Source organism: Puccinia triticina, chromosome 1A, assembly GCF_026914185.1.
Source record: "Puccinia triticina chromosome 1A, complete sequence".
NCBI classification, from domain to species: domain Eukaryota; kingdom Fungi; phylum Basidiomycota; class Pucciniomycetes; order Pucciniales; family Pucciniaceae; genus Puccinia; species Puccinia triticina.
The window spans coordinates 6,294,770-6,307,490 of NC_070558.1; the positions used below are offsets into that span (position 1 = coordinate 6,294,770).

The 12,721-nt window shown below is 44.6% G+C and overlaps 1 protein-coding gene across 1 annotated transcript; it reads right to left on the bottom strand.

The window, feature by feature from the left end:
- Positions 1-378: 378 nt before the first annotated feature.
- PtA15_1A692 (uncharacterized protein) lies at positions 379-1,150 on the bottom strand (the record flags this gene model as incomplete). Its single annotated transcript, XM_053165746.1, has 4 exons — positions 379-599; positions 666-702; positions 757-895; positions 957-1,150. 4 exons carry the CDS (start codon positions 1,148-1,150, stop codon positions 379-381), a joined length of 591 nt encoding a protein of 196 aa, XP_053016907.1.
- Positions 1,151-12,721: the final 11,571 nt, after the last annotated feature.

Sequence of the window (12,721 nt, forward strand, 5' to 3'; positions counted from 1 at the left end):
CCATTGCACTCTGCTTGTGTATAACCTGCGCTTTTATTCCAATTGCTCGCTGCATTTTGGATATCTATTCCAATTTCATTCAACAATGTCTCCTTTCTCCTTGAGATGTGAATTGAGACGTACCTTCTTCGGATAAAACACAGTGAAAATCACCTGTTGTTTAGCACAAAAAAAATGTTGAGTGTCTGGTTTCAATTTTTCCCAAGGAGCATGAGGGAAATTTACCTCCCGAGACAACAGGTTTTTTGGTGTCCCGCAGGTACCTCTCAAATGCAGTGTTCCATTCTGTCTTGTGATCAATGAACCGTTTTCAAACAGCCAATGCTTGTCAGAGTTTTCAAGGGCCATTTTTGGACTTGCAAAAAAAAAAAGGAAAACTTAAGGTTGTTGCCAACGTTGGGCGTAAAAGTGCCAATTAAGAAGAATGTGGAGAATTCCAAGGTGATCATATCTGGCAAAAAAAAAATCAATCAATTGTAAAACATCTTGCTGATGAGTAAAATTAAGCTTAGGCCTGTTGGTTGAAGCTTGATCTTTGACGGTTGGTAAACCGTAAATCACCTCAAGTGGTTTGTGCTTGGACAGGATGGCCACTCCAGCTGGTTTCACAATTTCAAGTGGTATCAGACGCAGCCATTCTAAAGCTTTTGGGGATTAGCACAAACCATAAACCTTTCTGTTATCTCCACCCCAGTATTGATACTGCAAAAGAGTTTCAGTAAACGGAGAAAGAGAAAATGGAAAAGATTTATTTACTTGGAACTGATGCTTGATGTGCCCAATCTCCGGCTTGGCTTGCATCTTAGTCTCGCCAAGTATCATGATATCTGGGTCCTCAGCAATGAGATAACGTTTTGGTCCCTTCTTTTCAAAGGCATTAATGCCACACACGTTCCTACATGCAAGGGGAGCTTTGGTTAGGTGGATTGACCAGAATCTTCTGGGAGGAGACTTACCAAGTGGAGACCCCAGGCATGCCTTCTTGCTTGTTGGGGAATTCAAGCTTGGCCCAAAATGAGCAGTTGGTTGGTAAATGCGCGTGCAACTGCGCAATACACCCTTTCACCTTTTTGCTGGGAAAAAGTTTGGAGGATGGTGATGGCTGGTTGTCACTTTTGCGCTTGGTGATCCTTTTCGCCTTCCTTGGCATGTTGAAGCGTGGTTGTGGTTTGATTTTGTCAGGCAGTTGAAGGTTTGGTTTGAATCACAATGTGGTGAGTCTGGGCACACTCCTATTACGGAGTGTGCTTTGGCACACTCCTATTACGGAGTGTGCTTTGGCACACTCCTATTACGGAGTGTGCTTTGGCACACTCCTATTACGGAGTGTGCTTTGGCACACTCCTATTACGGAGTGTGCTTTGGCACACTCCTATTACGGAGTGTGCTTTGGCACACTCCTATTACGGAGTGTGCTTTGGCACACTCCTATTACGGAGTGTGCTTTGGCACACTCCTATTACGGAGTGTGCTTTGGCACACTCCTATTACGGAGTGTGCTTTGGCACACTCCTATTACGGAGTGTGCTTTGGCACACTCCTATTACGGAGTGTGCTTTGGCACACTCCTATTACGGAGTGTGCTTTGGCACACTCCTATTACGGAGTGTGCTTTGGCACACTCCTATTACGGAGTGTGCTTTGGCACACTCCTATTACGGAGTGTGCTTTGGCACACTCCTATTACGGAGTGTGCTTTGGCACACTCCTATTACGGAGTGTGCTTTGGCACACTCCTATTACGGAGTGTGCTTTGGCACACTCCTATTACGGAGTGTGCTTTGGCACACTCCTATTACGGAGTGTGCTTTGGCACACTCCTATTACGGAGTGTGCTTTGGCACACTCCTATTACGGAGTGTGCTTTGGCACACTCCTATTACGGAGTGTGCTTTGGCACACTCCTATTACGGAGTGTGCTTTGGCACACTCCTATTACGGAGTGTGCTTTGGCACACTCCTATTACGGAGTGTGCTTTGGCACACTCCTATTACGGAGTGTGCTTTGGCACACTCCTATTACGGAGTGTGCTTTGGCACACTCCTATTACGGAGTGTGCTTTGGCACACTCCTATTACGGAGTGTGCTTTGGCACACTCCTATTACGGAGTGTGCTTTGGCACACTCCTATTACGGAGTGTGCTTTGGAACACTCCTATTACGGAGTGTGCTTTGGCGCACTCCTATAACAGAGTGTGCTTTGGCACACTCCTATTACGGAGTGTGCTTTGGCAACTCCTATTATGGAGTATGCTTTGGCACACTCCTTTTACGGAGTGTGCTTTGGCACACTCCTATTACGGAGTGTGCTTTGGCACACTCCTATTACAGATTGTGTATTGGCACACTCCTATTACGGAGTGTGCTTTGGAACACTCCTATTACGGAGTGTGCTTCGGCACAATCCTATTACAGAGTGTGCTTTGGCACACTCCTATTAAGGAGTGTGCTTTGATAGGAGTGTGCCAAAGCACACTCCGTAATAGGAGTGTGCCAAAGCACACTCCGTAATAGGAGTGTGCCAAAGCACACTCCGTAATAGGAGTGTGCCAAAGCACACTCCGTAATAGGAGTGTGCCAAAGCACACTCCGTAATAGGAGTGTGCCAAAGCACACTCCGTAATAGGAGTGTGCCAAAGCACACTCCGTAATAGGAGTGTGCCAAAGCACACTCCGTAATAGGAGTGTGCCAAAGCACACTCCGTAATAGGAGTGTGCCAAAGCACACTCCGTAATAGGAGTGTGCCAAAGCACACTCCGTAATAGGAGTGTGCCAAAGCACACTCCGTAATAGGAGTGTGCCAAAGCACACTCCGTAATAGGAGTGTGCCAAAGCACACTCCGTAATAGGAGTGTGCCAAAGCACACTCCGTAATAGGAGTGTGCCAAAGCACACTCCGTAATAGGAGTGTGCCAAAGCACACTCCGTAATAGGAGTGTGCCAAAGCACACTCCGTAATAGGAGTGTGCCAAAGCACACTCCGTAATAGGAGTGTGCCAAAGCACACTCCGTAATAGGAGTGTGCCAAAGCACACTCCGTAATAGGAGTGTGCCAAAGCACACTCCGTAATAGGAGTGTGCCAAAGCACACTCCGTAATAGGAGTGTGCCAAAGCACACTCTGTTATAGGAGTGCGCCAAAGCACACTCCTTAATAGGAGTGTTCCAAAGCACACTCCGTAATAGGAGTGTGCCAAAGCACACTCCGTAAAAGGAGTGTGCTTTGGCGCACTCCTATAACAGAGTGTGCTTTGGCACAATCCTATAACAGAGTGTGCTTTGGCACACTCCTATAACAGAGTATGCTTTGGCACACTCCTATAACGGAGTGTGCCAAAACACACTCCCATAACGGAGTGTGCCAAAACACACTCCCATAATGGATTGTGCTTTGACACTCTCCTACAAACAGAGTTGAAAAGTAATGTCCATAAATAACTGCTGATTTTCACCCACAACAAATTGTGCGGACAAACCAACTCTACTCAATCATCGCCTCTATGCTGAGGTCTCAACAATACCTTACCAAAATAAGTTTGTGCTGGTCATTCTTGGGAAACAATGATGCACCATGTGCTTCTCTTCATGTGGTGGTTCATCCCTGCGGTTGACAGGCCATGGAAGAGAGCATTTGGCTACACCAACTTTTTTGCCTTGCTGGTGATCATGCTGTTCTGGTTTGTGGGCTTTGATTCAGCTGGTCCAAGCTGGAATAGCTGTGTTGCAGTAGGGATGGAACGACTGGACCCAAGTACCCCCGGCAGGTACAGGCACCACCTGCTTTTTTTGCCCAAGATGGACACCCGTATCCGGACCCAGACCCGCCTGGGAGCCCAGACGCAGGTACCCATGTACTTATTGCAGGTACTCACAGGTACCTCCCACTCAAAAGAGACTACTCGTGCTTCATTTCATGCAATGTAAACTAGATATCACTCTACTACTACAGGCTCAGTTACCTTTCTCTTATTCTTCATCATCCTTGAATTCTTGACCCCTTCATTCCAACAATTGAGAACCCCTGGTGGGATTTTCCCCTTCTTAGAATAAAAAGCCACGGTCATTCCCCTGCTCACCAATGTCCCACTGAGCCTGTGCCTGGTTGCAGTCACATAGCTTCTACCAAAACTAAAGGCTTGCTCTACATTAACAAATGTAGCTGAATAAAACAGACATTTAAGCTTAGAGTGAGTAAAAATAAAAATAAATGAATGCAGGGGAAAAAAAACAGACATACCTGGACAGCTCAATATATCAAGAGCCATTTTTGAAAGGCCCCCTTGCTTGTTGCATCTTGTTTTCTGCTTTAACCACCACTCAACAGCGTTGACTGGGTTGAATTGATCTAAGATTATGTTGCCAGCCAGCCAAGTATTGATTGGGTCAGAGGGTGAACTAACTGCGCGTGCGGCCAATGCAGCCCCAAGTTGAGAGATGAAACCACTTTGGGGCTGAACAGGGAGTCAACATCACTTTGCTTGCAAGCAAAGAACACCGATTGAAACCATGGTGTACTTACTTTGGCTTTAGTAATCTCCGTTCCTGAGGCTGTGTCTTCTTGTGGCTTATACTTGCTAAACCACAACTCTCAAGTGAGACTGATTGCCTTGTCAATCCATTCCACTTGGCTCCACCCGGCTACTTTAAAGTATTGATCTTTGAATGATGGATGTAAGACTGGCAAGAGTCGGTTGAGTTTGAGCAAGAATCAAAAGACAAGGCTGACTGATGGAACCAACTTAACCATTGCTATTTGGTACAAAGGCAAGCAGTCAGTTAACGTGTAATACTTGTTTGTAAGCTTCAGCCCAGCACAACAAGCATTCCTCGAAGCCGGGGGGAACTTCTTCTTGGTAATGACAGTTGACAGATGTTCAGTGATCTGGTCAATAAACACTACCACATGTAACAACTGTGCCAAGCCTCCAGTCAATACTTGAAGGGTTATCTCATAGAAAAGCTTGAGTACAGCTGACATATCCTTTGCTAATTTGATGTTGGTTTTGTTGATTTGGGAAGACCGAGTAACACCATAATTTTTATCACACTGCCATTCCAAACTGAAAGATATAAGTCATAAAATCATCATTTTTGGAGGATTTGTATCCCTTAACTTACATTGCAGAGTGACACCTGACAACACCATTCAGTTGCACAAGACTTGAGGTCCATCTTGTAGCTACGTCTGGTTTGATATTGTGAAGTTTTTTGCAGGTTTTCTTCTCACAAATTTCAAGAAATAGTGCTTTTGAGTTTGGTGATTTGTTGAGTTTTTGGGCAATTGATTGGAACAGATTTTTGCAGGAAGATGAATTTATAATGGTTGTCAAATTAGCAGAAGAATTGGGCTGACCTTTGCAAGAGTTTGCTGACAGATACTGGAGGTGTATTGATTGTCTTTGTCTTCCTCACTGAGATCATCAATTTCATCATTGTCCAACTCCTTGGGGTCCTCCAATCTGGCCACATCGCCGGTCAAATCTGTAGGGTTTTCTTCTTCATTGATCATCCAGCTTGTCCATCTGTCTCTTGCGCTTCTTGGGTCCAAATTGTTGGATTATTGCTTTTGCAATAAGATTCAGTACATGTGCAAAGTAGCGGATCCATTGGGCCTCCCCTTTGAAGTTCAGCCACTTAAGCTTCTTTAATTCATTGACCATGACCTTATTGTGAGAAGCGTTGTTGGACACTGTACCACATATCTGGATAATGTACAGTTGGATCAATGAATGTTTGGACAACATAGAATCAATAAAAATAACTTACTTTGTATTGAATATCACACTTCTCAACAATCAGTTAAATTTTTTTGGCCAAATACACCCCTGTGTGGCTCTGAGATAATTGGATGAAGTCTAGGGGCATCACATCAAACTCGTGTTTCCGACCATCCCCATGGCAAAGAAGATATACCAATACCCCGAGAATGTTGAGTATGTTGGGAGGTTGCCAAGAGTCTACACCGAGATACAGTGCTCCAGTGTGGCTCTGGAGGTTTATAAAAATGAGCTCAAAAATAGAATTACCAATTGAATTAAAGTGAGATGGGATGTTTAACCTTCAAATCCGATTTCACATTTTCCTGGACCGCGGTGTATAGTTGATGAATGGCCTTTGAGATCAAATATTGATGGTGAGGTAAGTTTCACCAGGAAAAAAAAATAGTCACTTGATGGCAAGTGACATGATGCAGCTTTGGTTTCTGCTCCAGAGCTAAACCAGCGCTGCTCCAAGTCTGCTCCACCAGCACTTGTAGAGTTTGCAGGACTGCACCAGAGCACTCAATGTGGCACAGTCAGCTGATCCTAATTTTTTCCCAGGAACAGCTGATGCTCATCATAAGCTGAGCAATAGGCATTTACTGAGCCTGGGCCAAAGCTGAGCATTGGCTGAGCCTGGGCCACAGCTGAGCATTGGATATTCCAAGCCTGAATCAAATCCAAGTGTCAGCTGGACCAAGAATATTCCAAATCTGAGCATCAGCTTAGCCAACAATGGTCCAAAGCTGAGCATCATCTTGGAAAAGGCTTGTGCAGAGCTTAGGATCAGATGGGACAATATTGTTCCAAAGATTAACACCAGCTGGGCCAAAATTTTTCAAAAGCTGAGAATTGGCTGAGCCAATTCTGGTACAAAGCTGAGCATTGGCTGAGCCAAGGCTGTTCCAAAGCTGAGTATCAGATTTTTTGAGACTATTCAAAAGATTAATATCACCGGAGCCAAGGCTGTTCCACAGCTGAGCATCAGCTGAGCCAAGGCTGGTCCACAGCTGAGAATCAGCTGAGCCAAGGCTGGTCCACAGCTGAGCATCAGCTGAGCCAAGGCTGGTCCACAGCTGAGCATCAGCTGAGCCAAGGCTAGTCCACAGCTGAGCATCAGCTGAGCAAAGGCTGGTCCACAGCTGAGCATTGTCTTAGCCAAGGTTGGTCCACAGCTGAGCATCAGCTGAGCCAAGGCTGGTCCACAGATGAGCATAAGCTGTTACAGGAGTGGTCAGACTCAGAATCTGAGCATTGGCTGGGCTGAGATTTATCCAAAGCTGAAAATCAGCTGAGCCAATACTGGTCCAAAGCTAAGAGTTGGCTGGGCCAATGATAGTCCTAATCCGAGTCTAAGCTGAGCCATGACTGGAATAAAGCTGAAAATAAGCTGGGCCAGGACTGGTTCTGATCTGGGCAACAAAGCTGAGCATGAGCTGGGCACCAAAGCTTAGCATAAGCTGGGAGCTAAAGCTGAGTATCAGCTGACCAGAAATGGGGATCAGTGGTGCCCAGCAAAAACTGAGGATCTCCTGTGGAAATTCTTAAACTGGTGAGATGGTGGGTAGATGGTGGGTAGATGATGAGTAGATGGTGGGTAGATTGTGAGAAGCCCGCTGGAGCTGGCATGATGTCACTTGTCATCAAGTGACTATTTTTTTTTCCTGGTGTTTTTGAGGACCGTTGTGGTAAGCCAATCCTGAATATGGCACCAAAATCAAAGTCTTTTCCCCTCAATATAACCCTCTCTGGAATACTCAAGCACCCACCTCCCTTAAGGATCAAGTCCAAGACAACTCATACCCATCAACAGGCCCCCCATTATCCCCTTCCTCTATTTTCCCCACCTTCTGGATACCCACCCACACCAACTCAGTATTTCTCAAGCTTATTAAAGGCATGGATCTGAAGGATGAAGTTGAAGAAATGACTGGCTATGAGGATCAAGACTGGGAATTGCTAAAAAAAGGAGTTACTCAACAGGTTTGGATCTTCACTTCCTTCAGTCAGATATACCAGACATGATCTTAAGGACCTAGTACACTCTGCCATTAAGGGAGGGGGTATTGATACTACTGAACACTTTCAGGACCAAGTTTGCAGCAATCACTAACTACCTGGTAAGAATGGGGTACAGTTCCAGTGTTGAGGAATTCAGAGATAACCTGCTAGAAGCCCTTAGTGAGGAAATAGAGCAAGCTGTCACAAAGGAGCTGGTCAGAAACAATACAATGCTTACCTCCAAGAATGGTGGTGACATTCTACCTGAAACTGAATTTCTGCTCTCATATATCCATAAAGAAGTTCATCAGAAATCAGTAAAGTCTAGAAGAAAGGTTTGGAAAGGCATTGACTATCTTACTCCTACTACTAACAATGCTTCTCCCAAATACAAAACACAGGAAAAGGAAGTTGAAGAACTCACTAAAACCCTATCTAGCTGGCATACCCAGAAACCTTCCCCCTTCTTCACAAAAGTTATGTACCATACAAACCAGCCCAGCAGGAAAAGGTCTGGACAACTTTCAAGTGCAATTACTGCCACCAAATCGGCCACTCTTTTTCTAGGTGCAACCTGGCAAATCTGGATGAACTGAATGGAAAATTCAAGAAAGAAGGTAATAATGTAAGGATGCCTGATGGAAATATAGTCCCCTGGGAAAGGAACAGAGCTTACAAGTTTGCTGTAGACCAATACCACCAGGAACAGAAACAACCTGGGATACTAAACTTACCTGCTGGAACCCTCAAAACTGGCAACTCTACTGCACCTCAAGCCTCCTTTGGACAACTGAAAGAAATGGACCCAAATGAAGACCTATCCACCTATGACTGTGAAATTGGGAAAAGGACTAGAAGTGGTAAGGAATACCCAGAAGAGGTAGTTACCAATAAGAAGGTCAGGAAGGAAAAGGAAGACCACATGGACTTAGACATGGACCAACCTCTGGAATATGCCAAAAAGGACCCCATTCCCCTTCCCACTCTTCCAACCTCTCAAAAATCCCCAGCCAAGAAAGTCCAGATCCAAACCCCTGAAGACTCCCAAACTCTCAAGGATAAACCAACTAGGAAGACCTATGTAGAGAAACCATTAGCTAAGGAATACCCTGAGGCAGAAGAAAGGGTAGTTAGCAGGATGCTCACTGATTGCAGATTGGAATTATCCTATGCTGAACTTTTGGCCATTTCCCCTGGAGCTGTGGATGTCTTGAAGAAGAAGATCAGCCCTAGAAGGATACCATTGAAAACCCCTTCCAAAACAACCAACTCTGGAGATGTAGAAGAAGACCAGGACCAAGAAGAAGAACTGGAGCCAGAATCACCCCACTATGCTTGCCCTCTTGGATATGTAGATGCCACTATAAATGGAAAAAACTTTCAGGCCCTCTTGGATAATGGATCACAAGTCAACTTACTTCCCAGGAATCTTGCAGCAAGAATGGAATTAATAGTCACCCAAAGGAACATGAACTTAAAAGGAATTGGAGGCCATAAGAGTGAAATCCTTGGAATTACAGAAGAAGTCACCATCAAATTAGTTAATATGTCAATGAACCCTCACTTTTATGTTTCAGCAGCAGATGTCCAGCCAATCTTAGGAACACCTTGGCTCAAATATGTATCAGCAACCATCAGTTTCAACAGGGAAGGATCAGAAAGCCTTTCAATTATGAAAGCAGGTAAAACTTACTTGGTTCCCATAGCTCATCCAGAACACCAGAAATGGGAGAAAGATTTCCCAACTCATACAGCAACCACCCAAAGTCATTTTTTAGGCTCTGGCACCTTCCAAGAGTAAGTAAATGGGAGGTGCTTAATCAAAACAATCTAACTCAGGATAAGTTAGTATGTGCATCAAAGTATAAATCCACTACAAAAAAAATCAAACCAGTAAATGAACCCATGCCCCAAAAACTCAACCCACCTCTCTCTAATGCTCCTCTCTCCAGAGATCCCTATCAAACTCCCCTAACTCCTTTTCTCCCAGAATTTTCTCCCGATCCTAAAATCACAGCAGAAAGCTTAGAGGTAGTTAACTTTGGCCCTCCTGGATGGCTCCGGCCAGAAGAACTCAAACTTTTTCAGCATATTATAGTACTCAGACAAGGTTTACTGGTCTCCTGTGCTGAAGAAAGAGGTCTACTCAAACACACCTATGGACAACCCTACAGAATCCCAGTCATCAAACATGAACCCTGGCAACAAAAACCGATCCCCATCCCTGCAGCAATCAAGGACCAATTTGTGGAATTAGTAAGAGAAAGAGTCAAAACTGGTCTTTATGAACAATCCTGCTCCACTTACTCCTCCCCAGTCTTCTGTGTCAAAAAGCATGATGGAAAACTCAGAGTTGTTCATGAATTACAAAGACTTAACAAGGTGATCATTAAAGACTCTGGAATCCCACCAAATCCTGAAGAACTCATTGAATCTTTCACTGGAAGGGCCTGCTATGGCCTGGGTGATATAATGGGAGGATATGATGAGAAGGAGTTAGCCATGGAATCAAGACTCTTAACCACCTTTGAAACCCCCCTTGGAAGATTTCAACTCACCAGAATACCCCAAGGAGCCACCAATTCTGTTGTGGTCTACCAGGCCCAGATGATGTGAATTCTCCAGGATGAAATACCAGAAAATGTAGGAATCTTTATTGATGATGGTGGAATCAAAGGCCCTGTCTCAGACTATAATCAAGAAACCTTGGAAGAAAACCCTGGCATCAGAAGATTTATCTGGGAGTATGCAACTACTCTGGAAAGAATACTCTTTAGGATAGAAGAAGCTGGACTCACCATCTCTGGAAAGAAATTTGCTTGCTGTGTTCCTGCCTTGGAGCTTTTTGGCCATGTGGTTTGCAAGGAAGGAAGGAAAATAGCCAAAAAACAACTCAAAAAAGTAGAAACCTGGCCAAAACCTGATAATCCAACTGAAGTCAGGGGGTTTCTTGGAATTTGTGTTTATGTCAGAATGTTCATCCCAGGACTATCAGAACTTGCAGCACCCCTCAGAAAACACAATCACAAAGGAACAGAATGGAAATGGACTCAGAAATGCCAGGAAGCCTTTGAAGAATTAAAGCAACTCATTGGATATGACATATAAACCCCCAAAAAGTTGGATTACTCTGAAGAAGCAGGACAAATTAAATTAGCTGTGGATTCCAGCTACATACACCACGGGACCTGTATCTAAGGTTTTGGCCTGTCCCAAGGATGCTTTTGTTCAAAAGTAGCCTCGGGACAGCTTCAACCTGTCCTGAGGACACCCATGTCACCATTGGTCCCAAGGATGCCCTCAAAAGCATCCTGGGGACCCATCTGCACAAAGAGCATCCCAAGGATGCATTATTCAGCTTGTAAAAAAACATCCTCAGGATACTTCTTTGCACTTTGTCCTGAGGATGATTTTTGACCCCAATCGTCAGGATGCTCTTGATCAAGGTGTCCCAAGGACACTTTTTAGAGTACTTGGAAAATTCTTGGCCAATGGAAACTGCCGAGTGGACTCCCCCCAGCGGCCTGAGAGAACATCAATGCCCTGGAGAGTCGAGACAATGTGTATAGCAATTCAAATACATAAAGCAGGAATGATTGTACCTGACACATGTCGGATTACGCAGGGCATGATGCTCCTGTACAGAATACAGAATGCTACACAAAGTCCAGAAAAGGAAACGTGGAATGTCGCTGGGTATAACTGCCACCTGGCCGCGGCCGGGCCCTGCCCCACCGCCAAACACATGCATTTCTTCTCTTCCAAATCTAGATCCAACCTGAACAAATCTCGACTATTTTTCTCTTGATTCTGAATCCGCATGGGTAGCAAAGGTGTCAATGGGGTACCTTCCCTATCCATGAAGCTTTTGAGTGATTTCCGACCCAATTCCGGCTTCGCTTGGCTAGGGAAGGTGTCAATGGGGTGCCTTCTCTACCCACTACCCATGAAGCTTTCAAGCATTTTTCGACCTGATTCCGACTTTGCATGGCTAGGGAAGGGGCCAATGGGGTACCTTCCCTACCCACAAACCTTCCAAGCAATTTCCGACCCAATTCCGACTTCGCATGGCTAGGGAAGGTGTCAATGGGGTACCTTCCCTGCCCATGAAGCTTCCAAGCAATTTCCAAACCGATTCCAACTTTGTATGGCTAGGGAAGGGGTCACGGTGGTGCCTTCCTTACCCATGAAGCTTTTGAGAAATTTCCAACCCAATTCCGACTTTGCATGGCTAGGGAAGGGGGCAATGGGGTACCTTCCCTACCCGTGAAGCTTTTGAGAAATTTCCGACCCAATTCAGACTTTGCATGGCTTGGGAAGGGATCACCCTGACCCTTTCCCTACCCATGAAGCTTTCAAGCAAATTTCAACTTGATTCCAATGTTGCTGGGGTAAGGCAGAGCCTTCTCCCCGATTAATACTGCCTGATTTATTGCATAATGTGTGGGCTTAAGATTCTCTCAAAAGTTGAAAATGTGAAGACAGTGTTGTTGTTTAAGCCAAAAACAAAATCCAGAAAGGGTTTTAGCAGTATCAGAGTGGGGATCTAATACAAGAAGTAATTATCAGAGTACTGGAATGATTTTGCTTGTTAAATTTTCAATAGTAATCAGACGTAAATGTAAAAAAGTGGTTTAGATCATGGACTGATTAAAAAATATTGGTATTATCTTCTGCTACAGCATTGTGTTGTTCAAAGTCAAAATGATGTACACCCCAGTTTTTTAAGCCTTCCATGACACATTGAACCATATCTTGATCTGAAATCTGTGGTAAATGTGTTCTGGATATTTGGTGATGGTGAAAAGGATCATGAAAAGAGGCGGTGTTGATCACAAAATGTTTGTTGTCTGTGTGTTTGATTTCGGTCATCTTAATCTCAGTTTCTTGACGTTCAATGTGTGTAGGGTGGGTGTAAGTGATTGGACATTTTCCTTTGTCACAATTATGTTGAACATTG